The sequence below is a fragment of the Stegodyphus dumicola genome, chromosome X1 (assembly GCF_044657685.1).
Source record: "Stegodyphus dumicola isolate Sdum_Otavi_A_Nest chromosome X1, ASM4465768v1".
Classification (NCBI taxonomy): domain Eukaryota; kingdom Metazoa; phylum Arthropoda; class Arachnida; order Araneae; family Eresidae; genus Stegodyphus; species Stegodyphus dumicola.
In genome coordinates this window covers 250,874,502-250,900,605 of record NC_140780.1, presented here as the reverse complement: position 1 = coordinate 250,900,605, position 26,104 = coordinate 250,874,502, and the positions used below count along the sequence as shown (strand labels likewise).

Sequence of the window (26,104 nt, the reverse complement as noted above, 5' to 3'; positions counted from 1 at the left end):
CCTAATGTAACTATGTTTCAGAAATCAGGGCTGAAGATCTTATTATGGCCGGCATACATCTTTGACATCAAATTTATCAATTTTGAGACGAATGGAGTCTATTTAGCGACATTAAATGTGCTCTGACTGCAGTAGGAAGACATAGGGCCACATGAGAAGCATTAATGTCAACTCTGTCGCTGAATGAACAATATAGCAATCAAGGAAGTAATATTGAGTCTCAACAACTAAACAGTGTCCCCACAAATTAACTTTGTGTAAATTCCTGTGAGAGCAATTACATCTCTGTGCGCTTAATGTTCGTGATGTACATACAATCTTTGTTTACTTGCATTTGGGTACTAAGTTATAAAAGAGACAAAAGTCTTTGAGCACCTGAACACATTTATATTCTTTTTAAATTGCTCAGTAAATGCATGAAGACGTCAAAAGCTATTTTCGATGATGTATTTCCCGAGCTTTTCTTACCCTAATATTATTTTAGAAAATTTAAAAAGAATACATTAAATTTTTAATGAATGCATTTAATCTATAATATTTAAAAAATAAATATCTTTTCAAATTACTTGCGGCATTAGTACACAGTATTTCTAAAACATAAAAGCTATAACTTTTTTTGCTCATGCCTTTGAAGCTGGCCTTTAAAGCTAAATAAACATTTATCAGACACTCATCAATGAAAACTGAGATTATAAATAATATTAAATTTTATGGTTGGTATATTTGAAATTAGCTTTTTATACTAGCCAAGAACACTAATCCCTGTTTATGACTTTTAAGCTCAAAGTCTGTACTTGGGCATTAGTGCTTCAATTCTACTTTTATACTCTATTTTCAAAATACACTTTTAGAAACACGAATTATGAATGGATATTTGTGTCAGCCGGCAGATAGGTTTCGGATATCTGCTGTTTTATATTCTCGAACAAGTAATTATATAGTAATTGTTTATTTTTTGCATTGTATAGAATTATACTTTGGGTCAAAAATCAAGATACTAGTTTTTTTTTGTACTGTTTGCTCAACACGTAAAGGTTTATTGCTATAAAAGGTGTAATGCCGTAACAAAAAATAAGTAAATTTGAACTTTTCAAAGATAAAAATCTGCTCGTTTCATTTAATTTCAATCAAGATGGACTAGTAAATGTTTTATTTCTTATATGGCATTGCACTGTTTCTCATATTTGCTTGGGCCCACTACTGGCTTAGCAGATAAGATCGCTCAAAGCTGATAATTTGAACAGCGTTTCATTCCCGCCGAACGGGCTGGTTGCAAGGGTGCTTTTGTGGTTAACAGATAGCTGTCGTGTGTTTGACTTAATCGATTAACCTAAACTTCTGCTTCCTTTCCTGCGTGAATAACATCCACATGTCAATCTTTGAACATGTGTGTACTTTGACAACAAATGTGGAAGCTGTAATATGTTGCTACCATTATAAATATTCAGTTAGGGAAACAGCATAATTTTCTTTCCTCTGTGAAGAATAAGGAATACTATCAGTCTTCAAATTCGTGTTTCATAATACAAAAATAATTATATATAATAGTGTTGCATGAAAAATAGAAAAGTTGAGTAGATGAGTGCAATTTAAACGTATAAAAATTCTAATTTTCTCTTATATTTGTATTTTAGACGCAGAGAAAAATTAAAAAAAAGTCTGAATTTAAATCTTTTATTCATCCACAGGTTATGACACCAAAAAGCAGTACATTCCGATAAAGATAAATTTTCATCGAAATTACATATGAATATTTTCAAATAGTTTACAAATTTTAGATGAGGAACTAGGTACTAAACGTAGCGCCGAAAGCAATTCTTAAAAATACCTGAAAAAATATTTTTAGACACAAGTCAGTTTTACAGATATGTAAATCATAGTAATAAAAGTTCAAATACAACTCTGAAAAATTTGAAACAGTCCACAAAAAGTCTGAAACGTTTTAAATATTATTTAACTTGACTTAGAACTTTAATTCAGATGCAGCAAAGGGGAGAATTATGCTATAAATTTGTTTCTCAGCTCTGTGTAAATGAAAATGAAACTTACATGATTCATTAAATTGACTGAATCATGCCGAATAATAATTGAGCAAATATTCAGTTTAATGCAGTTTTCTTTTTCAAACTACTATTTTCAAATACAATTCAGTTCTTGGTCATGAAACATTGGAAGCAGATTCCTGTGCTGCAACAAAGAACTGCAGCACACGTTTTCTTATGCACCATAAATTGAATTTCTGGTAAAATCTACTGAATTAGAGAAAAGTGGTTTAAGCATTTGTTCTTTTTCCTTGTGATTAATTAACTTTCGAACAATGTTTTTGTTCAGAACATAATTAATTTTTATCTCTTAAATGATTTTTTAAATTAAATATAATAAAGATATGCTATAACTTTCTGATAATTTTAATACATTAAATTAAAAACTAAAAAAGATGTTTAAAGTTTTTGTGTGATTTTCACTAAAAATATTTTTATTATAGCTAGTTAAAATATTTAAATAGTACCATTCCGGTGCTGTTAGTGGCATTAAATTATAAGTATCATAGAGAACAGAAAGGAAGGTACCAAGGTAGCTGTTTCTTATAATCATTTTTAATTATGAATTGTAAACCAAGAAAGAGAAGCATTCAAAAGTTCAAACACAAGATATACGATTATTACACTTAATAATCGTGCCAAACACGCACTTAAAATTTGCACGTAAGTTAAATTTTAACTTTAATTTAAATTTTATCCCCTCTGAAAAGCATTACAGGAGACTTTTAAGCATTTAAGTAAAGTAAATTATACTTCTTTAAAAAGGGATTAAATCGTACATGAGCTTCACAGGGCAATTTTGGCAAACCTTACTTTTTTAAAATTAAATTTTGACTGTGCCAAAATTTAAACTATTTCTCAAATGCGAACGAAATTACATTGGGAAAAAGAACTTTCTCGTCTTATCAAAAAGGCCAACAGATCGAAACCCATAACTTATAAAGAAAGGGGAGGGGATCAATGAAAATTAGCAACAAATTTCTCTGACTAATATAATGCATATGAAGTCTCAATAACAGTTGTAGATTAACAGAGATTTTTACACTCCTGCATGAAATATATATTCCATATAAAAATTAAAATCAAGCAAAAGACATGATTAAAATTATAAATAAAAATAAAATAAAATAAATAGCATGTTTTAAAATACGAAACATAAAGGAACACAAAAAAATAAAGCTAGAAATATGTCCAAAGTGCGGAACGGAAATAACTTATCAAACGGAAATCAATAAAATCAAAAGTTTAAATCAGGGGTTCTCTACCGGTGGTACGCTTGAGAAAAATGTGGTACGCAAAGCAGCAAAGTATTTTTAACTATTAAATTCAAAAATTAAAACCCCAACATCCTGATTGAGTTTGTTCCTTAACACTCGTAAATTTATGCAATCTGAGCTTTGTTCAAGAGTGGTGGTGGTAGTAGTACTTTGTAGTGGTGGTACTAAAGCTTTTCAATTTTTATTTGGATGGTACGCGGTTAGTCGAAATTGCTGACAACCGCTGGTTTAAGCCATTAAAAATGCTGAATACAAAACAACGTAATGCAATGAAATACACTCAAAAACATCTGTTCAACTTAGCTTTTAGTTCCAAACTGCAGTGCAAAGCCTCTTATGAAAAACCTCGCGTGTGCTTGTGAAGATCCTTTAAAAGCCCATTCTACAATCCTAAGTGTTTGATGTTTTAGCTGCCTAAAAGCGCATTGTCCGTAACTCCTGAGTAATGATAAGTATCAGTTAAAAATCCTGCTTTCTTTTTTTTCAATTACAAGGAGCTGTAAAGAAACAAAAGTAATTTTTTCCAAAACAATATTTCACAATTGACAGATGCCAACATAAAATTCTGCCAATGCATAAAAAGAAAAACCACGTTTAGTACCTTTTGTACATCACACAAGAAATGGAATGTGAAAGAAGTAATGAAATCTACGCAGCTTAGTGGCGTATACAGCACATTATCTAAAAGACCACAGAAAAATTTTATATGTAGTTGTTTTAATGCATAAATGATACATATCAACTAATTCTTAGAAAGAAAAAAAAGTTAATTATTGCTTCTCTATACAACTGTTAGCTACTTTTAGGCTTTTGAAAAATAACAATATTTATTATCAGGCTTCATATACGTCTTGTAATTTTATTAAATGATGTGAAAACGAATTGGAGATGGAAAATACACAGAAAGAAATTAAGATATTGAGCAACATATTAATCTAACTAGCTTTCTAGTAAATATTTCTTAAAGCAAATATAATTAGATGAACACTAAAACACAGCTTTCTTGTAAAATAAAACACAGCTTTTTTGTAAAATAAAACACAGCTTTTTTGTAAAATAAAACACAGCTTTTTTGTAAATTTGAAAAAAAAAAAAAATGTAAATTTTGTAAATTAGTTGAGATGTTAAATCAAACAGTTCATAAAATAACAATTAACACAGTGGTTAAATCAAATGTTCAGTAAAATTATGTTTTACTAGCTTAATGTTGAGAAAATAATTCACCCAATACTATTAATAAATTTGAAAGGACTTACTATCAAAAGTTTCGAGAAACTACTAAAAAATATGTAATTTAATATATTGAACAGAGTGCGTTTCTGAAACATTTGCTGCAAAAATTATAATAAAATAAAATTTTTTTACCATGTGACAGATGATTTCGGTTCATATATGTATCCGAAAGCTTTTGAAATTAAAAGTGTTCAGTAAACATCTTTTATAACATATTTTTTTTTTTCAGAATTGCTTTTAAGAGTTTAAGGAATAAATATCTCAGTTCTTCCTATAATATCTTAACATAATTCCATCTCAACAAATCTAGGAAACTGTATGATACACATCTTTCAATTCTTCTAAACATGCAATAATTTTATTTATACAGAAATCTGAAACACAGTAAATTATTTCATATATATCCTTTTGTTATGTTACATAGATTAACATAATTAAAATATTATTATAGGCACAAAATATTAAAATTCATTTCATATAATACATAGAAAACACATTTTTGGGAAAATATTAGCTTTAATAACTAATATGTAAAATAATAAAGCTATTTTTGCAATCTTTTTAACATGATTTATTTTATGAATTAACATGAAATTTTACAAAGTAGGCGAATTTATTTCCAGCGAAATAGGTTATTAGGAATTATATGAAACATACAAACATACAAAGTTTAATTTTAGAAAAATAAGCATTTTTATTTTTTATTTTTTATCATCACATGATTTATTTTCACCATTTTAGTTTTTTTATTTCCTTTCAAGAACTAAAATATGTTTTTGCTGTCTTAATGGGGAGAAAAGTTATGCATTAAAAATATTTTAAATACTGAATAAATTTTAACTAGTATATGCCCTTTGCTGAGAATGACAATGTTGACAAATTTTAACTAGTATATGCCCTTTGCTGAGAATGACAATGTTGACAAATTTTAACTAGTATATGCCCTTTGCTGAGAATGACAATGTTGACAAATTTTAACTAGTATATGCCCTTTGCTGAGAATGACAATGTTGTAGGAGTACAGCAGAGCAGAAATAACAGAGATGGTTTGAAATTTATTATTCCATATTCATTCACTTTGAGAAAGAAAAATAGCGCTGTGCAGAAATTTTCTTAATATGACGTATTTTTCATTCATATTTCTAAGATATGCATGTTTTGCATTTGAAATAATTCTAGAAGTTGGAAAGAATTGCAGTTAAAAAAAATTAATGCAACCACTAGACCATACTTATTTTGCAAATTTTCAATTTTATTTACTGTCTTTCAACGCTGAAAATGATATTTTATTATTGTGCCAAGATTCCACAGGATTTTCTTCGACAGAATAGAGATGCGATTCAGGAATAAAGCTTCCATATGGATAATGAACGGTCGTGTCTAATACCCCGTAATCTTGAGTGTAAGAATTAACACCTGGTTTTAAATTCAAAATGTGCGACCGAGAATGGGAATGATTATTTATTCTATTCTTAATTTTCTGGATTTTGTCTTTTACATTATTAAGAAATTCATAATATTTACTCAAAAGGTACTCTGGTTCATCTAGAACAGGAACTCGATAATTCTGATGATCTGATTCAACAATATTAAAAACAGGGTCTGTTTGTTCCTTGGAAATTACTCCTCTTTTACCAAGGCCAATGAATATCCATCCAGGATTGTATTTTGGACGGTTATCACGATCGCGTTTCTCTTCCTCTATTCTATTCTGGAAATGAGTAGCCGCTAATTCTTCTAACAACGATTCATTCATCACTAAATTTTCTAAGTAATTCTGAAGCTGAAATGTTGGGGAATTTATATCATTAAACATTTCATCTTTGATTTCGCGTTTAGTACGCTTATTCAAATGACAATATTTTTCACAGTTTCTCGGTTTTGGTGTCATTTTAAGAACACTCTTTTTTTTTACAGTCATAAAATCAGCTTGTTGTTCTTTAGAATCACGTTTACCAAGGCCCATGTATTTGAGAAACGGGTCATATTTATCCGCTTTCTTGGCCAAACCATTTATTCTTATTTCGTTTTCTGAGCGTTCCTTTTCTAGATCACCAAAGTTTGATAGTGGTGCATTATCATTATCAGATGACTTTACCGAAACGTTAGTTACGTTTGGCGTTTTATGCCTAGTCTGGGGAACATCTTCATGTGAAGATAGAAATTTAGTATATAACGAGGGATCTTCCATTTCCTCATACAAAGAATGTGAAAATGGATATCTCTCAGTTCGCTTCCCAAGTCCCATAAATTTTAACGCTGGGTCGAATTTGAATGGTCGTTTTCCAAGAGTTTCTTTTCCTATCTTTTCAGGACGCTTTCCTAAACCTATAAATTTAAGTGCAGGGTTGAATTTAGAGGGTAGCTTATTAATACCTGTACCTTTGGAAGGGGAATCGTCATAAAAGTCTCGTTTACCTAACCCCATGTATTTCAGGGCAGGGTCGAATTTATAGGGTCGCTTATTAATGTTTGTGCCTTTGGAAGGGGAATCGTCATAATAGTCTTGTTTTTCTAATCCCGGATATTTCATGGCAGGGTCGTAACTAAATTCTCTTTTTCCTAACCCCATATATTTCAGTGCAGGGTCGTAACTAAATTCTCTCTTTCCTAACCCCATATATCTCAAGGCTGGGTCGTAACTAAATTGCCTTTTTCCTAACCCCATATATGTAATAGCTGGGTCATACTTAAAGCTCCTTTTTAATGATTCATTAATACTTGTATGATTATTATTCAGTATTATATGTTCTGGTTCTTCTGATCTCAAATTTTCATTTTCAGTGGTAATCAGTGAAGGATCATTGTTTATTTCTCGTTTACCCAGGCCCATGTATTTGAGAGCTGGATCATACCTAAAGTCTCTTTTGCCTAATCCCATGTATTTAAGAGCAGGATCATAGATGTATCCTCTTTTACCTAACCCCATGTACTTAAGAGCAGGATCATAGCTAGACTGTCTTTTACCTAGTCCCATGTATTTAAGAGCCGGATCATAGCTAGACTGTCTTTTACCTAACCCCATGTACTTAAGAGCAGGATCATAGCTAGACTGTCTTTTACCTAGTCCCATGTATTTAAGAGCCGGATCATAGCTAGACTGTCTTTTACCTAACCCCATATACTTAAGAGCAGGATCATAACTGAACCCTCTTTTACCTAACCCCATGTACTTAAGAGCAGGATCATAACTGAACCCTCTTTTACCTAACCCCATGTACTTAAGAGCAGGATCGTAACTGAAACCTCTTTTGCCTAATCCCATATATTTGAGAGCTGGATCATAGTTAAAACTTTTTTTCCCTAATCCCATGTACTTGAGAGCTGGATCGTAGTTGAAGTCTCTTTTGCCTAATCCCATGTATTTAAAAGCTGGATCATAGGCAAAATCTCTTTTGCCCAACCCCATGTATTTGAGAGCTGGATCGTAATTGTACCCTCTTTTACCTAATTTCGTATCCATTAAAGTTGGGTCATATGAGGAATCAAGTTTGCCAAGTTCTTGATGATCTGATGGTTTGTCCGATTGTTTTGTTCGCTTTCCAAGTCCCATAAGTATAAGCGCTGGATCATACTTGAATTTACGATTGTACTGTTTTTTATCGTTCATTCTTTTATTTGCTTTAATTGTTAAAGAAATATTTTCTTTGTTCGAAGTTGTCGTCTCGTCAGATGGAAAAATTTCTTGGTTAAAAGCATGATATCTTGAATTCTCAGGAAGTGCTGTAGCCAGATGAGAAACATCTGATGGCAAATGGTCAAAAGGTGCATTTGCATTTTCCATTTCGTCTACCGCTTCTTTCGTGATAACTGAATATTTCATAAGGGGATCATCGCTTAAACGTTTTTCGCCGAAGAAATCTAATCCATAGCGATCAGAAGTAACTGGTACTTCACTTGAGCTTGTTGCTCCACCTTGATAGGTATATTCGTAACTACCTGAAATAAAGAAAAAAAATCAGGGATACAACTATTCTGTAAATGGTGATAAAGAAACTTAAAAAACTGCAACAGTTATTATTGCATTTCCCTGTTACACATTGGGTAAATTTGCTAAGGGTTTAAATATTCTGCAAGCATTTAAATTAATAATGGATCTAAATACTTTGCCACAAAAAACTAAATATTTTTTATGAATAATAAATAAAAATTATTATTAAATAAGAATGCTTAATGTTACTGATCACATTTAAGACTTAAGGACATGCTGCATTTGCACTTAATTAACCACATTTTTTACATTTTCCCCTAATTAGTAACCCGAAAGGTATGGTATAGAGCGAAGGTTGGTTGAGGATATGGGCTCACCTTTTCAGTGTGAGATTTGGTTGCTAGTGAGTTGCCTTCCCATCTTTTGATATTTTCGGTGGTGAGATATCTAAATAATAGATAGTTTCGGCCGTAATCACCGAAGAATGCTTAATCATCCCGGTCATTAAAATTTTTTTTCATTATGTAAAGGATTTTATTCTGAAATTTTTCTTGAGCTTAATAATAAAATTCATTTTATAATTAACGAAACATCCTAATTTACCTCAGAAACTATTAATATAGTTATTTTTAATATATAATTTTTAATATAGTTTTTAATATTTCTTCATTAAAACATTCATTTTTAGATTTTAAATTTTAAATTTAAAATGCTTTCACTTCACGTGGCGTTACAATTTTTTAACAAAAGTATTACGTCTAAGAGCTTAAACTGGAGGGGAAAATGCATCATTATTCTGTGAAATTGCAACTGCAAGGAAGAGTTCTAGGATAGGAAGTTGGTGTTATTTATCACGTTAAACGTAAATAATTACAAGTTTAGCTGAGCGCACAATAGTATAAAATAGGATGAATAGGATGAGGCAATATAAAATAGGATAAAATAGGCAAAAGTAGAATGGGCGCACAATGTAAGTTGAAAGCGGATACGACTGAAGAAAAAGAGCCTTAAAATGCAAATTCCGAACAGCGCATTGATGTCATCAATTACTATTTCTCTGTGAGGATTTTAAAATAAGCCTCGGAGCGAAATTAGACATTATATATGATCAGAACAAGAGAAGTAGCCCGAGCAAAACGAGACATTATATATGTTGAGAATAGACGAAGAGTTTGTAGAGACATTAGGTAATTTTGGAAGCAGGAAAGATGAAAAATAGCAACCGCCTTCGCCGGGAATCGAACCACGGACCTCTGGAATACCGGTCCAGTGTGCAGAACCACTACGACACGAAGGCACGCTAGGAAAGCGGGGAAAATATCTGACATAATCTCCTTTTTAAAGGGTATCTAGACTTTTAGGGGTCCTTGTCGCCAAATCCTGGGTGTGGAGAATCATCATCCACAACCCTTTTAATTCGGGCGCCACTGTAGAGACATTAGGTATTTTTTGGAAGTAGGAAAGATGAAAAATAGCAACCGCCTTCACCGGGAATCGAACCACGGACCTCTGGAATACCGGCTCAGTGTGCAGAACCACTACACCATGAAGGCACGCTAGGAAAGCGGAAGAAATACCTTACAAGTTAAAAAAAAAGAAGTATTACAGATTGAGATAAGAAGACTTTCCTGTTCATATACGATCATTGCTCGGGATAGGTAAAACTCCAATGTAATTATGCGGATGCGAAGTCTTTATTCCGTGACCCGAATAAAAGGAAACTGTTTACTTCCATGAACCGTTTGTTTCTGGGAACCGCGGATAACCGAAATTGCAGAACTCGAATACGGGAGTGCGAATACTCTAGTCTTCACAAGTTATTTGGGACTCAAATGAGTCTTCATGTCTAAGTCAGCATGCTGCAAGTGGTATTATCTCGCGCAAAACCTTCACTTCAAACATAATTCCTAGATGGAACATTAATAACATAAAATAATACGTACAAAGTTCATCGAAAAACATAAGATGGACCTGAACTAAATTTTACGACATTAATTGTATGTGCCCAAATTTCAAGGCTGTTGACCTGTTAAAACCAAATTTTTAATTCTAAAAACTGAAAATAAGAAATTGTTTGTAATATGTTCTTGTATTACAAAGTTTAAATATCATGAAACTGTAACTTTATTAAGCAGAAAATGAGTATTTTAGTATTAGAATGTGTTTCATGCATTTTTTATGAATGTTAATGTATTTCTTCTATATTTTCGGGGTGCAGTTAGAAAGATACTATTAAAGCAAATTCATCACTTTAATTCGGACATTGTTTTGAACCAAATATTATGATATGCTGTTGTTGTTGTGACTTATCTCACTTATTCGACAGTAACATCAGCACAAGCACACGAAATTCATCGTGGCAAGGAATACAAGATTACATTTGTCGTTGGCAAGAGCACCATAAAGGTGACAGTACGACATTCCTCAGTTCTACCCCAATTTTGATGGAGAGCACCCTGGGTGGGACAGGTCCGAGGGACTCTCACTAGGTAGGTGGTAGAGAGTCTTCCCCTACCACCAACCTCTCGAGAGGACTTTCCGCTCGCCATATATTTAGAGTGTCCCCATGCCTCACAGATACTGTACATTTACAAACATTCATGTCTTCTCTGGTATTCGAACCCGGACCTTTCGGTAAGGCAGTCAGCGTCACAAACCTCTATCCTGGTTGGGTGGCATACTATGATATTCTCCGCTATATTAGAAAATTATACTATTGAAACATGAAGTGAATGGATTTCAGTAAAGAAAGTGATAGCTTCATAGAATATTATAACTAAACCCTTAGTCTTGCATTTGAAGACAAACCTAGTTAAAAATATCACGGGCTGAAAGCATGAATTACTATCATGAGAAAGAAGAGACTTTCAGAACAAATTTAGCAAAAAATTGAATTATATCATTTCAATCCACAGCTGTTTCTGTTCACAATCGTTTTATTGCTTTTTATATAAGATTTTGCTACCTAATGCATGGCTGCTTCGGTGTTTTCATTCGTGGAGCACAATTTTTATTTTTGAACCAAGTTGGCCCCAGTGAACTTTCCAGATGTCATGAGCGCTTTTGGTCGAACATGAAATATGACTACTCTTCTAGTGCAGTATGATGCTTTTACGAGTTTATTCAAAGTTAATAAAAATATTCCATTATTTGGCAACCATGATCGAAGATGTCTTCTCAACTGCTGAACAATTTTATATATATTTAGGACTGTTTTCTTAGATAATGTTATTAAAATTGAGGGAAAATATTAAGAGCGCTGTTAAGTCTAAAAGCTCCATTGCTCTTATTTTTCGATAGAAGTCATTGAAAACAGAAGATCAATGGCTGCGCGCTTAACTTGTTGTTGTCTTGTCCATATATTTCATGGAAGAATGGTTGCCAGAGCCTCAAGGAAGTTGGACTTCTACGTTTCCTACCTCCCTGACCAAACCAACCGAGAAGAATTTCTGCTCGTCATTATATTTAGACTGCGCCCATACCGCAAAGACACAATACATTTACAAATATCAGTGCCTTCTCCGGGATTCGAGCCCGGGAACTTCGGTACCGCAGTAATCTCCCCTAGCCACAATAGCGTCTAGGTGGTTAACTTTAACTTATTTTTACAATTTAACAATTTATTTTAAACGGAAGATTTAGCAACGTATATATATATTCTATATAAGGTACAACTAAATAAGGTACTGTTGTGGATAAAAAAATTCCTAAATACCGTAACATCACCTGCTGTCACTATTCTTACTATATATGTGTAATGAAAACAAAACGGAGCAGTGTTGATATGTAATACCCAGATAGGATAGATCCATATTGAAGAGGAAAAATTCTGATGGCGTGGTACGCTAATAATGTTGACTTCGTAATATCTAAGAAACTTGTCAGTCGAGGCGGTTTTAATTCCATTTCACTTGACACTCTACTCGTGCCTATTCAAGGACATTTTCATTTTTGATATTGTTGCGATAGGAAGCGAGCACAGAGAAATCAACGTCCAAACAGCGCACAGAGAGACGCTGAAGTACGTAGTTATCCAATATGAAAGTTCGCCAAGAGGAAGATTTTGGTCTAGTTTAGAAAAGTTTCAGTTCCCAAGAGTTTAGCGCATCGTCATCAGTTTAGCGCTATTCATGCAAGATAAAATGATCTAGAAATAATGCAATCTAGAGAAACTATTACAATTTTTAGAACAGAGAGGGAGAAATAAAGGGTTACCCCGTTAGTTTAAATTATAACTTTGATTTACATATTTTTTATCTTACATATTCCCTCCTTCAAAGAGAAAAATGCTTTCCGACAGAAAAGCCTTTTTAAAAGAAAGCATTACAGCAGTCGCAAAAGAAAGGTAAATACAATAGCGGGGTAAAAATAATAAAATATAATAAGGGCACAATTTTGGAAGCACTGATGTAAAAACACTGAGATGGAGACGCGCAGAAATGCTGATTGCAAAGATACTTAATGCTTAAGCGTCCATCCATTTTGAAGAAGAAGCAGTCGAGACGAATTCAATTCCATATTTATTTAAATTCACATTTGTGGACACAATTCTCTCGGCACTCCCAATCGTGCCTATTTCCAGAATAATTTTGATACTGTTGGCGATAGAAGCGAACGTAAATTATTGCAGCAGCGTATTAACAGGATGAAAGCTCAAGCGAAAAGAAAGAGAGTGTCGCAGTAGTAATGCCAAGGAAGAAGGGAGGGAATCAAGTTTTGGTTTACAATTACTTTGATTGGGCAAGAGACATCTGCATTAAGGGTTGCGTAAGATCACATAATTAATTTGAATGACGCAGTTTAGACTTAAGACGTTATTTTTAATTTGCTTTCATATTTTTTATCTTACACATTCCCCCTTTTCAGAAAGAAAAAGGCGGAACGATAGAGAAGCCTTTTTGAGAGAAAAAGCATTAGAGCAGCAAAATATGAGAAATATGATTTTGAAAATACCGCACATAAAATTAACTTCTGAACAATTAGAAAATTATAATGAGTAAAATTTTAAGTTCAGTTATAAGTACTATATTCTTTTAAAACGATTGCACATTTTTAAAGTCCTATTAAGATTTGAGTCTAGTCTGTAAAACGTTCTTGTTTCTGGAACATTCACATCACAATTTTGATACTTCAGGGAAGGATTTCCAAAAATATTTGCACACAATATCACAATTATGAAAATTTTATATACCCATTAATTATTAAGAATAATCATAAATCTTAAAATTTTAATTCATACTAATTTTCACATTTATAAGTAATATTTTAATTTGTAACAGCATGATTGAAATTATGGTTTTTACTTTTATTACTGCATTTTACAGCTTTCTTATTTTACACAAACTGGAAGACCCCACAGCTTTCTCCTAGTTCCCACATATCCAGCTATTTGGGTATAACCACTTAAAACTGAGTCATGTAAATCATGAAATAATTGGCGACGTCGAAATTAACATTTTAGATTTGGTGATCTCCCCCTAAATTCATCTGTTCTCCCAAATTCGAGAATATTTACTTTATGTAACACTACTCGAAAAGAGGCAACTAAAACTAAAACTAACCAATCATAAATTAGCTGTACCCTTACACCAAACTTGGTATAAATACTGATGGCAGTTAATTACTTCATTATTATTCTGCTGTGCCCAATCAAAGTAATTGTAAACCAAAAACTTTTGACTCCCTCTCTTCTTCGTCTGCATCAATACTGCGACACACTCTCTCTTCTCGCTTACTCTTTCATCCTGTTAAAAATCCGTAAAAAGTTATTAAAGTTTGAAAATCCATAAAAGCACATATGAAAAATGAACAAACTCAAGCATTATATTGATATGCGAAAAAACACGAAAACGTAATATTAATCTTCTTTACCGCTTCAAACAGAGCTTATCAAGGGATAAGTGTTTGAAATGCTAAACTAGTCGATTAATGAGTTTCGAATACATGTTTCGTTCCTCTGAACAATTTGAGACTGAAAAAGACATGCAAAATTACAATTTAGGACTGAAAACCGTTTTAAACAAATTTCCGTTTTGAAAAATAAGATCACAGCGTGTCTCAAATAAGTATATATATATAATCAAATGAATGAAATGGGAACACTCCTATCAAAAATGCGAATTGAGTAAAAACAATGAATTACAATTTGAAGTCTACATTAATTCCAATCAACTAAGTCATAATTAGGAAATAAAGAAAGTAAAAGTTAAAAAACTAAAAATAAAAAAAATTTTCTATAAAACCAAAAGGTAAAAAAAATAGAAAAGAATTTTTTGAAAAGCATTTTCAAGTATTGTAAAAGAGAAATATTGAAAAAGAAATAGGAATAAAGAAAATCTGTCTTTCAAGCACTAGCTAGTAGTAGTTGTGTTACGCTTATTAATTGCTATACTAATACTGCTAAAATTATTTAAAAAGACATATAAACCTAATATATATATATGGTGATTAAAAGCATTTGCTCGAACTACTTATGTAAATTCCTATATATTGATCCACCTAATGCAAATGTTTTTCGATTCAGAAATTTTCCCGAATTTATACGAGCAAAACAGTTAAAATTTCAGAAAATAATTTGGGAATGAAAATATAATAATAACATAATACTTTATAAAAATTTTATTGAGATCGAACTTACGGAGCTTATCTCATCTTAAGATAAATTGTAGGCAATGTGGTCATTATCAGGGATAAAAGAAAAAAAATCTCATCAACCATAATACCTCGTCTATAAAATGCCAGACAGTCTTCAGAAGCATGTTAGGATCTCTGTTATATGTCTACATTTCAGGAACACTAAATATTTTACTATTAGATATATGCTATGTTTCTTGTCACACTTAACTTACAGTCTCATCCCGTCTGCACTTCTTATCATAAGACGTGCAAGCATCCCAAATATTTGATAGTTCAAGTACGCCAAATGTAATATTTGACCGAAAGATTATTACCATAATTCTGTCTTGTACTACATGGAAAGGCATATGGTAGGCAAAACGTTTACTGATTCTGTATGTAAAAATAGACGTTTCTACTGAGATCATCTTTTAAAAAGAATTTGCTAATGTTGTTTCATTCATATCTTATGTAAACAATTAGTAGTTATAAACGAAATATTTCTGAAAGTGATAGTATTACATTTCGAAGCTACACTTAGATACCTGGAGAAACGCCTATTTTCTTTTATAAAATTTCTACAAAAATTATTTTATAAACATTCTTGACTACTGTTTTATTTCTAAGAACAGTCAGATTTTTCTAATAACGTTTGATACTGAGAAGTTTTAAGGATTGCTACATATTTTATCTACAAAAATTAATTGAAAACATAAGACATTCAACTAATTTATGATAAGAATTACGGTCCCAACCATAAAGGAAAGGAGGAGGATGGAATACCTTCATTTAAATTTTCGCGATAAAAATTATCACTTAAACTGTTTAGATGCAGGCAATGTTAAACATAAATTTATAGTCTCCAACTTTTGAGGATTCGCATTTTGTAAAAATCACATACATCAATTTTTATAATATTCAGTTATTTTAGCACGCCATTAATTTACTCCGAAAACATCACGCTCATCCAATTATTCGAATATCGTAAAAATATTCCTATATTGCGAAATTAATGCAATGTTACGACATGTAAGTAAGCTAACTTTTCTGAAATGATATTCCACATAGCTGTAATACGAATGCATTAGGCTCAAGTTTGTTTAAAACTATTTTCTTCCGTTATTAACAACTGCAAAGGATAAAATGCACTACAGTTTAAATTTCATTAGTTTCAAATTAAATTAAAGATCAATTGATCATAAATATGGAATTCACATACTTTAGTCCGAAACTTTGCTTAGCTTACTGAATTATCCCCCCCCCCGAATTGGGTATTATATCTTGCAAGTTTGACCCTTTCTCAACAAATAATATTTCCATGCGTTTGAGATAAGAAGTCGAATCCAAAGGCGTACAAACTAGTGTTTCGGATAAACCAAATTTGTTCTTAACACCGATTAAAATTTTTCTGGATGCCCACCAGCGGATCATTAGTCTCAATTAGCTAATTAAGTTAAGTTTGTATTTATTTAAATATACTCAAAAATTTAATCGTATATTTCAGATTTTAATTACTTTGACCATGACTATAATTTATGACTTATTGTTTAACATAGTCAGTTGACATGCATGCATATCATGCTCGCATTTCGTTTTTATTATGGGTCAATAGTTCAGAGTCGACGGTTCTGAACGGAATTACTTCCTGGAGTATTAATGCGGCTGGTGCTTGTATCCCTGAAATATATTCAGAAAACGGAAGTGCATTCAGACTAACAGATTTAAGATTTCTGAATAAAAAAAAATGCATTTACTCTTTCCTTGAGATATGATAAAAATGGTCATTTTCAGGCAAGGAACTTATACCCAGGATTTATATTTAAAATAATTAATATTTTCTTTTGATAAAAATGGCAAAGATCATTGTTTTTCAAACAATAAGTTTTGGGCAAAAATATTTAAAAAATCTTTATTAATTTTTTTAATTATAAAAATCAGGTTATATTGGTTATCTTGAACTTATTGAGCACGTACAGAGACGAACTAGTTAACAAAGAAAGGAACAAAATGTATATAAAACTGCAGAAGAAATTCTTAACTACTTCCAGAAAGCTGTATATTGCAATTTAAATCATAAACATAAATCTTAATGTTTCATTACATTATTATATTTCCTGAGTATCGATTTGATTCCGTACTCACTCTGTATGCAGGACGATTCTGCATAACATATCTCGAAGTAGGACAATTATAAAAATACTGTACTGTTAAAGATGATCTTTAATTAAAAAAAAGAGGATATTTTCAGTCTGCTCTACGTAGTAAGCGAAATAATCTGAAAGTTTCCTTTGCGTATCATCAATATTTGGTTTATTATTAGTAAACTTGGCTAAAGGAAGAACATGAAAAACATCTGATGGGAGCGTGCGTTTAACTAAAGCAATAATATGATACATAAAAAAATACGGTTTTAAATTTTAAGAATATTTTACTGTGCAAAGAAGACCAACAAAATAGGAAAATCTTCAGTTCACAAACCCTAGCCATGCTTTTAAGAGCAAAAGCGAAGGAATAAGATTCAGGTGAATGAGTTCTGCAGTCGTATTGTGCTCAAGCTTCCTTATGAATTCAACGGTTCGGGTTCGAATCTCAACGAACGGCCTGGCTGCATATGCATTTTAGTGTTTTTCCCCATGTGTTAAGTGTATACAAATTAGTTTCCCTTAGAAAGTCCTCCACGAAGGCATCCCTTCCGTTAGGGAGAGAGCCCTCTTGCGCCTTGCCGTAATGAAATACACCACACCACCACTTTATGAATTCAAGAGGATGAGGATCTTACTAATTGTTATCAAAATAATAAGTAACCTTGGTCTATTATTAACAAACTTGGCTGAATTTTATTTAAATCAGCGAAAAGACCTTTTACTTTCAATCTAGATTTGGAAACAAAATTTAAGTGGAATGATGACTTTTAGCAATAATGTATGTACTTGTATAAGAAACAATAACATACTCTAAAAATTTTTTCACTTTCCAGCATTTAAAATATTTTTATGCGATAAGTTTTACAGGAAATTGTTATGTAGCATTGGATTCTTTGTATTCAATGATTTTATTTCGGAGTGAATAAAATTTTGACACTTCTAGAATCAGATGCAAGTTCCTATCAATTATTAGTTTCTGCTTTAAGCTTGCAGAGCAACGGTGGAAAAATTAACAACAAAAGAAAATTCTATTTATATCGGCATTATATTCTATATTATATCTAAACAGAGGGATTTTGTAAAGAAAAATGCTATGATATTTACACTGCGAAGGAGAAAAACACGAATCCTACATCCAACCAGCCCAACCAGCAATCGGGAACGAAACCCAAAAAGCATTACCAATGCTTTGCAGATTTAGCTACTCAGTTACTGGTGGGTAAAAGACTATATCTACTTTATATAGTAGTATATACTTTATATAGTAGTATATACTTTATATAGTCTTTTACCAATCTGTATAGAGGTATACTTTTATTTCCACTACATACGCATTCACCCTTTTCGCAGAGTTAAGTTATTTTTCTTTCAAAATTTCTTAAATGTCCATAAAAATCATAAAATTTATAAATTAAATTCTAAACTATGTACCGCATAGAGAGCCATTGCATAAGGTGAGTTTACAAATACTCTAACTATGAGCAAAATAAAGCATCTGAACATTTGAAACTGATTAATATCAAACGTTGTACACAGAGCAGCAAAAATGAAAAGAACTTCAACCAAGAATCGAACTTTAGACTTTTGGCTTTGTAGACGAATTCACGTCCACTACGCCGCTAAAGTCGCAGGGCACTTTACTTAATTTGTACGGAATTATCACACTCCCTTGTGCATAAGTGGTTAGAATATTCATCTATCAACTCGAAGATCTGTGGTTCCAATTCTGGTAAGGGTACGGTTGATTTTTCATAGCTAATGCTCTAAAAATTCTATTATTCCCTACAGTGGACGATAACTTGCCATCACTTGGATTTGGTGGCCTGAGTTTCGTGCCTTTCCTCAGTCGCCTTTTATTAATTTATGAAATTATCGCATTCCCACGAGCATGCTGTCGTGGTGTAAACGGTTAATACGTCTAGCCAGAAGACTGAAAAGTAGTGTTTCAAATCCCAGCAAGTGTAGTTGATTTTTCATATTTCATGCTCCTAAAATAGTTTTAGTGTCTAAAATTTCTATCCGAACATATTTACTGTCCGTTTATTTATTTGAGATGATATTTGAGAGCTGTTGTACTTAATACTGGGGCAACATGCGAAAGAACTAAATTTAAGTCCAATTCTATAGCATTTTATTTAGGTATTATTAATTATCCACTAGTATTTTATATTTCAAAAATTTATTTCAGAAGAATTAAATTGTGAACAATATTTTCGTTTTGTCAGATAATAATAAGTACAAATGCATTGCTTTATAAGAGAGAGCACTCAACCGAAGCTTTAAGTTTATCATTGCAGGATTAGGTAGTTAGCTAAACTTTAGTTAGCTGAAATTTTAAAAATTATGGCATAATATAATAACTAGCTTTAAAGGGGACACTGTAAAACAGAACTGAATAGAGCAAGCTCTTCAATTTCTTTAAAAACTCGAGGGTCAATTTTTACGTTAAATGTGTACGTAGTTCACTTGAGCATATTTTTTTCTTCTTTTGATTCGCATTTCAACTCAATATTGACCATAAGATCCAAATTATTCGAGTATTTAAGAAGATTGGATTAAGAGAATTTGGGATTGAGGCTAAATTAGTTGGTTAATCGATTTCAGCAAATTAGACAAAACCTGCCTGCTTATTTAGGAAAGGCGCTTTCTTACAGGTTAAGCACAGAGGTTCCCAGCGGAGGCCGCATTGACCCGTGGGGGCTGATGAAACTAAAGGGGCTCTATGATAATCAAGTGATCGACTGGGCCGATAGCCGAATATGCCCTGGCAATTGATCGACTGGGCCGATAGCCGAATATGCCCTGGCAATTGATCGACACAATTAAGATACTATTTATTACAAACAATGTATTAATAAAATTGATTATTAATTTTTTACAAATATAAACTATATCATGTAGTAACAAAGGAATCATATAAAACAAATATAAGTGAAAAAATACACAAATGGAAACCGAATGCCATCAAAAAGGACTGTATTTCCACAGAAGATATATTCTTATAAACCAATAAAGTCACTTGCGAAATTTATAAGAAGGTTTTAATGTTCCCTTCCAAGATACTGAAAATTTAAATGCGTTAGCATGACTTATAGGAACCGCTAAACTGTGATATGCCTGATCTTGATACTATGATACAAGAAGAATTGATTGCATTGAAGGGGGACGTTCAAGCACAAATTTTATTCAAAACTCATGGGTACGCTAAGTTTTGAAAGTTTCAAGTCACCCGAAAGAAAAAAACCAAAATAAAAAATTGTTTCTGAACTAACATTATTGATTTTTTCTTCTTCTTACCCAGTGGAAGCAAGCTTTAGTGAAGTCAATAATTTACTACGGAAAACAAACAAGTTAATAATTTTTAAAACAGGTGATTTAAAAATTAAATTAAACAATTTTATGCCTAAAATAAAAAAATCATCAGTACATCAAACGCAGCTATTAATTAAAATTGAACTTTTGTACAATTAGAATCTGTGATTTTGTTTCTGAAAACTTGTTTATATTTGTAAAGTTAATAACAATACAAGAAATAATAAAACATAAATCTAATAAACCATTTTTTCACAACTTGTGTCCTTTTTTTAATCTAATCGTTATCTTTAAGTTATTTATATGCAATCATCTTTATTATGATTATGTTTTAAGCTTTATATTGTAGAACAAAAATGTAAGGGGATCGATAAAGAAAACTAATGTTTTAAAAGGGGTCGATGCAAGAAAAGGGTTGGAGAATTAGCTTCTTGTCCATATTTGAAGGACATAATAGCTTTTTAAGCGGCTTCCCTTTTTAAGCGAAATGAAATATGAACTTTTACGGCTAATGCTATTTGAGTTTCTTGAAAGCCTTTACATGCAGTTAACTTTTGAGTTACACTATTTGAGATATAGCACTTGCACTTCTTCAGTTAATGTAACTAACGGTACTGTATTCTTAAGTTGGTCTTAAAATTTGTAATTAAACTTGCGTCGTAAATATTCTTAGTTTTTAATTCGGCAGCACTATCACAAAATAAAACTTCGAAGTATATTTTAGTACTTTTTTCCAGTTAGAAAAATGAATGTTTGGTAACAAACTATCTAGTAACATGAATGCTTAGCTAGGCTTGAATAAATAGTGACTTTAATTAGAACATGAGTAAGTTACATCTCTGTGATCGTTAACGATGTCTTTGGTTTTGATTATAAGAAGAAAATTTCCATTTTAGAGTTTGGCACTCTTTATTTCGTTTGAACATAGTCTGTAGGAGAGAAAGAAATTCTGCAAAGCTACATGTATACTTTTACAGAAATAAAATATTTTTGGTTTCGATATCTAATTCTGAATTAAAATAATTGAGAAATTTAAAATAATTGAGAAGTAACTTATATAAGAAATATTGTTTCTTAAGTAATAAATTAAGTTTAAGTGCGTACGAGAAACGAAATGGAAAATGTTATGGTTTCGGAATGTGTCCTAAATATGAGTCCTGTATGTCTGTTTTTCATTCAGGTAATTAAATATCAAAACAAATCAGGAAGTTTAGTTACTAAGTTACAGTACAGCAGTCATTATACTACAAAATTTACAAATAAATTCAGTGAATACTTCAGAAATTTATTGTGTCAAACTATTAAAATCTATGAACGTTACGCACGAAGCAAGACGATTGTGCTTTTCTATAATATGTTGCAAAGTAAAACTTCGAAATGAATGCTTATATTAATTCTTCGTTTAAATTTACATGAAAAATATTTTTTCTGAGCAAAAAGAAAACTCAATAAAGGTAAATTATTCCATTTTTTTAAGTTCTTTTTAAAAGGTTCACATAAAATAAATGTTCAAACCGATTAAAACTAGATTAAACAGACTTGGTTTAATTCTCTGATATTTCTTTAGAAGCCGAAACTAGTTCCATAAACCAATAAAGTACACTTAAAAAGGTGTCAAAAAAGCTAATGTTGATAAAAAATTAAAGCTAACGTAATCCTACATCAGAGTCGACACGCAGAAGCAGAACTTGCGTCTCTTAATCTCGGAAATTCTTTCAACCATTGCTAAAAATCTAAAGAGCTCAATGGATTTTAATCCGGAACGGCAACAGCAACTGAAAGATAGTATTTTATTTATATTTCGTTTCTTTTATTTGGTTTATTTCTCTTTCTCTTTGTGAGTGTCTAAATGTTTCACGTTCAACATGTAATCCTTCAAGAATTTTCTTTTTTCCTCCCTTTTTTATATTTTGTGTTTTACAACAAAGAAAGGAGCAACTTTTTTTCCTCCATTTATCTACACTCGGGTTCTTTTTCAAAGGCTCACCAATTTCAGATTTCCTCCGCTGGCCTCTTTTTCAAGCTTCAGAGATCTGAGTCCTAATTTAAATAACCAGATAATAAAAAATAGTGACTTTTTGTGGTCAGAAGCTTTTCTTGTTGCTAATAGGAAAAAAACAAAACTAATTAAAACCATCAACGTATTTAATAAATCATGTTTTCAGCTTTATTTTCTATTCATATAGTCACCCGTACTACGAATTCTGCTCTCAGATTTTAGGTATTCTTTTGACGCCATAATTCGTTAAGTAACTTAATAACAAACACAATAATAAATGAAAACTAGCTATTTTCATTAGTGCGTAAACTTCGATGAGAGCAGCGAGGAAAATGAGTGGAAGTGAATATTAAAAATACCACACAAAATTTTAATTTATGTATCTTCTTTCCTGCCCACCGAAATAATATACCGGGTAACTAAATATAAAGGCTACGTTTTCAAATGAAATAGTTCGAATATATTTATTAGCCTCATATCCACGCAGTGAAGTCAACAGATATTTATTCGTCATTGTACATCGTTCCCCTAGAAAGAACCTCGGTTAAAATAGTTTCGGATTCTTTCTTAAATAAATATATTTGAAAATATGGAGCTGCGTTAAAAGTAATCTCGGATAATGGGAAACAGTTTATTAGTGTCGAATATTTGAGGGACTATGCGCAGGGCTTGGCTTACGACATTTAAAAATGGTGCTTTATTGATTGCAGTCAAACATAGCGGAGCGGTTCAATACGAACATAATTATAATTATACTTTTCTTTGTGAAAAACTATCAAAAGCGCTGAGATAGCTGGGTTAGCATTTACTTTCAGGTCAGTTAAAAATGACACCACAGGGAAGATACCAGCAGAATTATTCTTAGGCAGAAAATTAATTACGCAATTAATTAATAATTATTCTTATATTAATTATAATTATTCTTTGTGCAAAAGAGAGCACCAGAGTTTAAAATGGTAAATATACAGAAAACAAAATACGAAGTTATAAGAAATTCAGGTATGGAAAGGAAAAAGCGAAAACAGTACTATGACAGAAAAAGACAGCAAAGCTTTTTCCACGCTTTTAAGGACCGTATGTGATTGAAGAATTTCGAGAGACGGCAATTTATTTAAATGACACAAATGAGGAACAGACAGTAGCCAGTGTCGATCAAATCAAGCCATATTTTGATAGAAATGAGATGCTATGTTTAAAGACGTTTTACAGGAAGCGCGACAAGTAAAGTCAGAGACAGCCATTAACAGTGGCAGAGCACAAGTGACTTCGGAAAGCCACATTTCAGAACAGGAAAAGAAGGGAAACCATCACTACGGATGAAAAGCTAAAATGAACAAGCATGGAACCAGATTTTAAAAGGAACAAGACGCCAAGAAATCAGCCAAAAGGAAAAGGATTCAGAAGGTCTTGCGAATGTCCAAAGGATAATCAACGCGCGCTCAGATTACGAGAAAAAATCCAGCTACTTCTGGCCAAAGAATCTTTGTTCTGGCCAAGTATATCGAGATTGCTCGCAGCGAAGGTTCTGCGCCGAGAAACGCACAGTGAAGAAATCGTCAGCAAGGCAGTTAGAAGACCAGTTAAAAGCTCCAACGTTCCAGGCTTCCCTGAGTTGCTACAAAAGGGTCCATCGGAAATTTCAAGGCCAACAAAGCGAGCAGTGGATACAGAGAATCTTCAGGGAAAGGGAAAAGGTGTAGATTCAGAGAAAGACTCCAGAAGAGAATAGCGCAACCAGGTGAGGAAACACAGCCTCGAAGACAATTTCCCGTGTAGGAAGCCAAAGTTATCGCCTATGGGAAGACATTCTTAGCAAACAGATGGAGGCATTTCAAACATATTTTCTCTTAGGAGATTGTTTTATGTCGAAAAGTCTATCGATGGCACCCCTTTGACTGTGGTAAAGCAAATGAAATATCTTGGGGGTTTTTCTTGACTGTAAATTTTCTTGGAAACAACACTTAACTTATGTATCAGAGAAATGTGATAGATTACAGCGTGGATTAAGTCGTATTGCACGTAACACATACGGTATTAATTACAACGCTCATTCGCTCATCTATAAACAAGGAATTGCACCCTTCATTATGTATGGCTCTAGAGCCTGGGGTATATCGCTCAAGAAGAAGATAAATTATAGATATTTACGACGTGTTCAAAGACGGATACTTCTGCGGGTCATATGTGGATATCGTACCGTAAGCTATGAGTCTGTTTATGCAATTTCTGGCTTTCCTCCAATAGACATTGCCATTCTTCATTCTATTGCTTATAAGGAAAATATTTCTGCTTCTACTGTCTCTCAGCATGATTGTATTTTACCTCTATCTGATCTCCCTCATCCTTCAGAAAGAAATGCTATTAATTTTATTCAGTTTAGCAATAAAATTGTGGGTTATTCGCCTGTAACTTGCTATACTGATGGCAGCAAAATTGATGGCAAGGTTGGTCTCGCATTTGTTGTCTTCAAAAATGATCTTGAATTTGAGCACTTTCAATTTAGAATCAGAGATGAATGTACCGTTTTCATAGCTGAACATTTGTGCATAAACTTCGCCGTCAAATGGGTCTCTAAACAAAATAGTGCTGTTTCAGACTATCTCATTTGTACTGATTCCCTTTCATCCTTGGAGATCTTAAAATGTATTTCTTCTTCTAATAATATCATTATCGAGATTCAAAAAGAACTGAAGAATCTAAAGGATAAAAATATTTCGGTTTCATTTTCATTTGTTCGTGGTCATACAGGTGTTTTTGGGAACGAACGAGCCGATTTCCTTGCTAAGACTGCGACTAAGCGGGAAATTGACACTTTTGTCAATATCCCTAATTCCTTCTATAAGAAGGTCATGTATGAAAGCATTGTGGAGTCGTGGAATCACGAATTCATTAATTCAAATAAAGGGAGTTTAACTAGGAGATATTTCCCTTCTATTAAAATGAGATTGCCGTGTCATCATTTCTTTACAAATTACAAATTAACTCAGTTTCTTACTGGACATGGGAATTTTAAAAGTTATTTGAACAGATTTAAGTTGAGTCCTGAGTCTGTCTGTGACTGTGGCCTCGGTGGCGAGGAGAATGTAGAACATGTGCTTCTTCTATGTCCTAAATATGAGAGCGAAAGAAAAGTCTTGAAACTGGGACTGAAAAATTTTAATATTAACTGGCCTCCAGAGTTTTACCAATTTATTTCCGAGAGAAGTGCTTTTAACATTTTTTGTCAGTTCATTGTAAAACTTTGTAATCATCCTTGATTTTATTTCAATTTCCTCTTGTTTATTTTGTATTGTGTTTCATACTTAATTCTGTAAGCCCCATGTGATACTATGTGGTACATGGGGAACTTGTTGAGTTTCTTTTAATAATAAAAAAAAATGTCGAAAAGTACAAGAGTTGTAGTTTTAATTTTAATTTTTCTTCAGCTGAGATTATTTAAGTTGTTTTCAAGAAGTAAGAAGTTTGGAATTTAAATGTGCAATTATTCATATTGATTTTAAAGCAGGCTAGAAACAGAAACTCAGTTTCAATCTGAAAGACTGATGCGAGGA

General features: G+C 32.3%; 1 protein-coding gene across 4 annotated transcripts in view; it reads right to left on the bottom strand.

The window, feature by feature from the left end:
* Positions 1-1,608: 1,608 nt before the first annotated feature.
* The window catches only part of LOC118185301 (uncharacterized), a 274,059-nt gene continuing 249,563 nt past the window's right edge, over positions 1,609-26,104 (bottom strand). For 3 of the 4 annotated variants that reach the window (XM_085807444.1, XM_085807443.1, XM_085807442.1), the window contains exon 2: positions 1,612-8,491. In XM_085807444.1, the coding sequence (XP_085663570.1) occupies positions 5,805-8,375 (2,571 nt within the window). In that variant the 5' untranslated portion in view covers positions 8,376-8,491 and the 3' untranslated portion in view covers positions 1,612-5,804. Of the gene's footprint in view, positions 8,492-26,104 lie in introns of all 4 variants that reach the window. The other variant, XM_035355139.2, reaches the window with a different exon arrangement.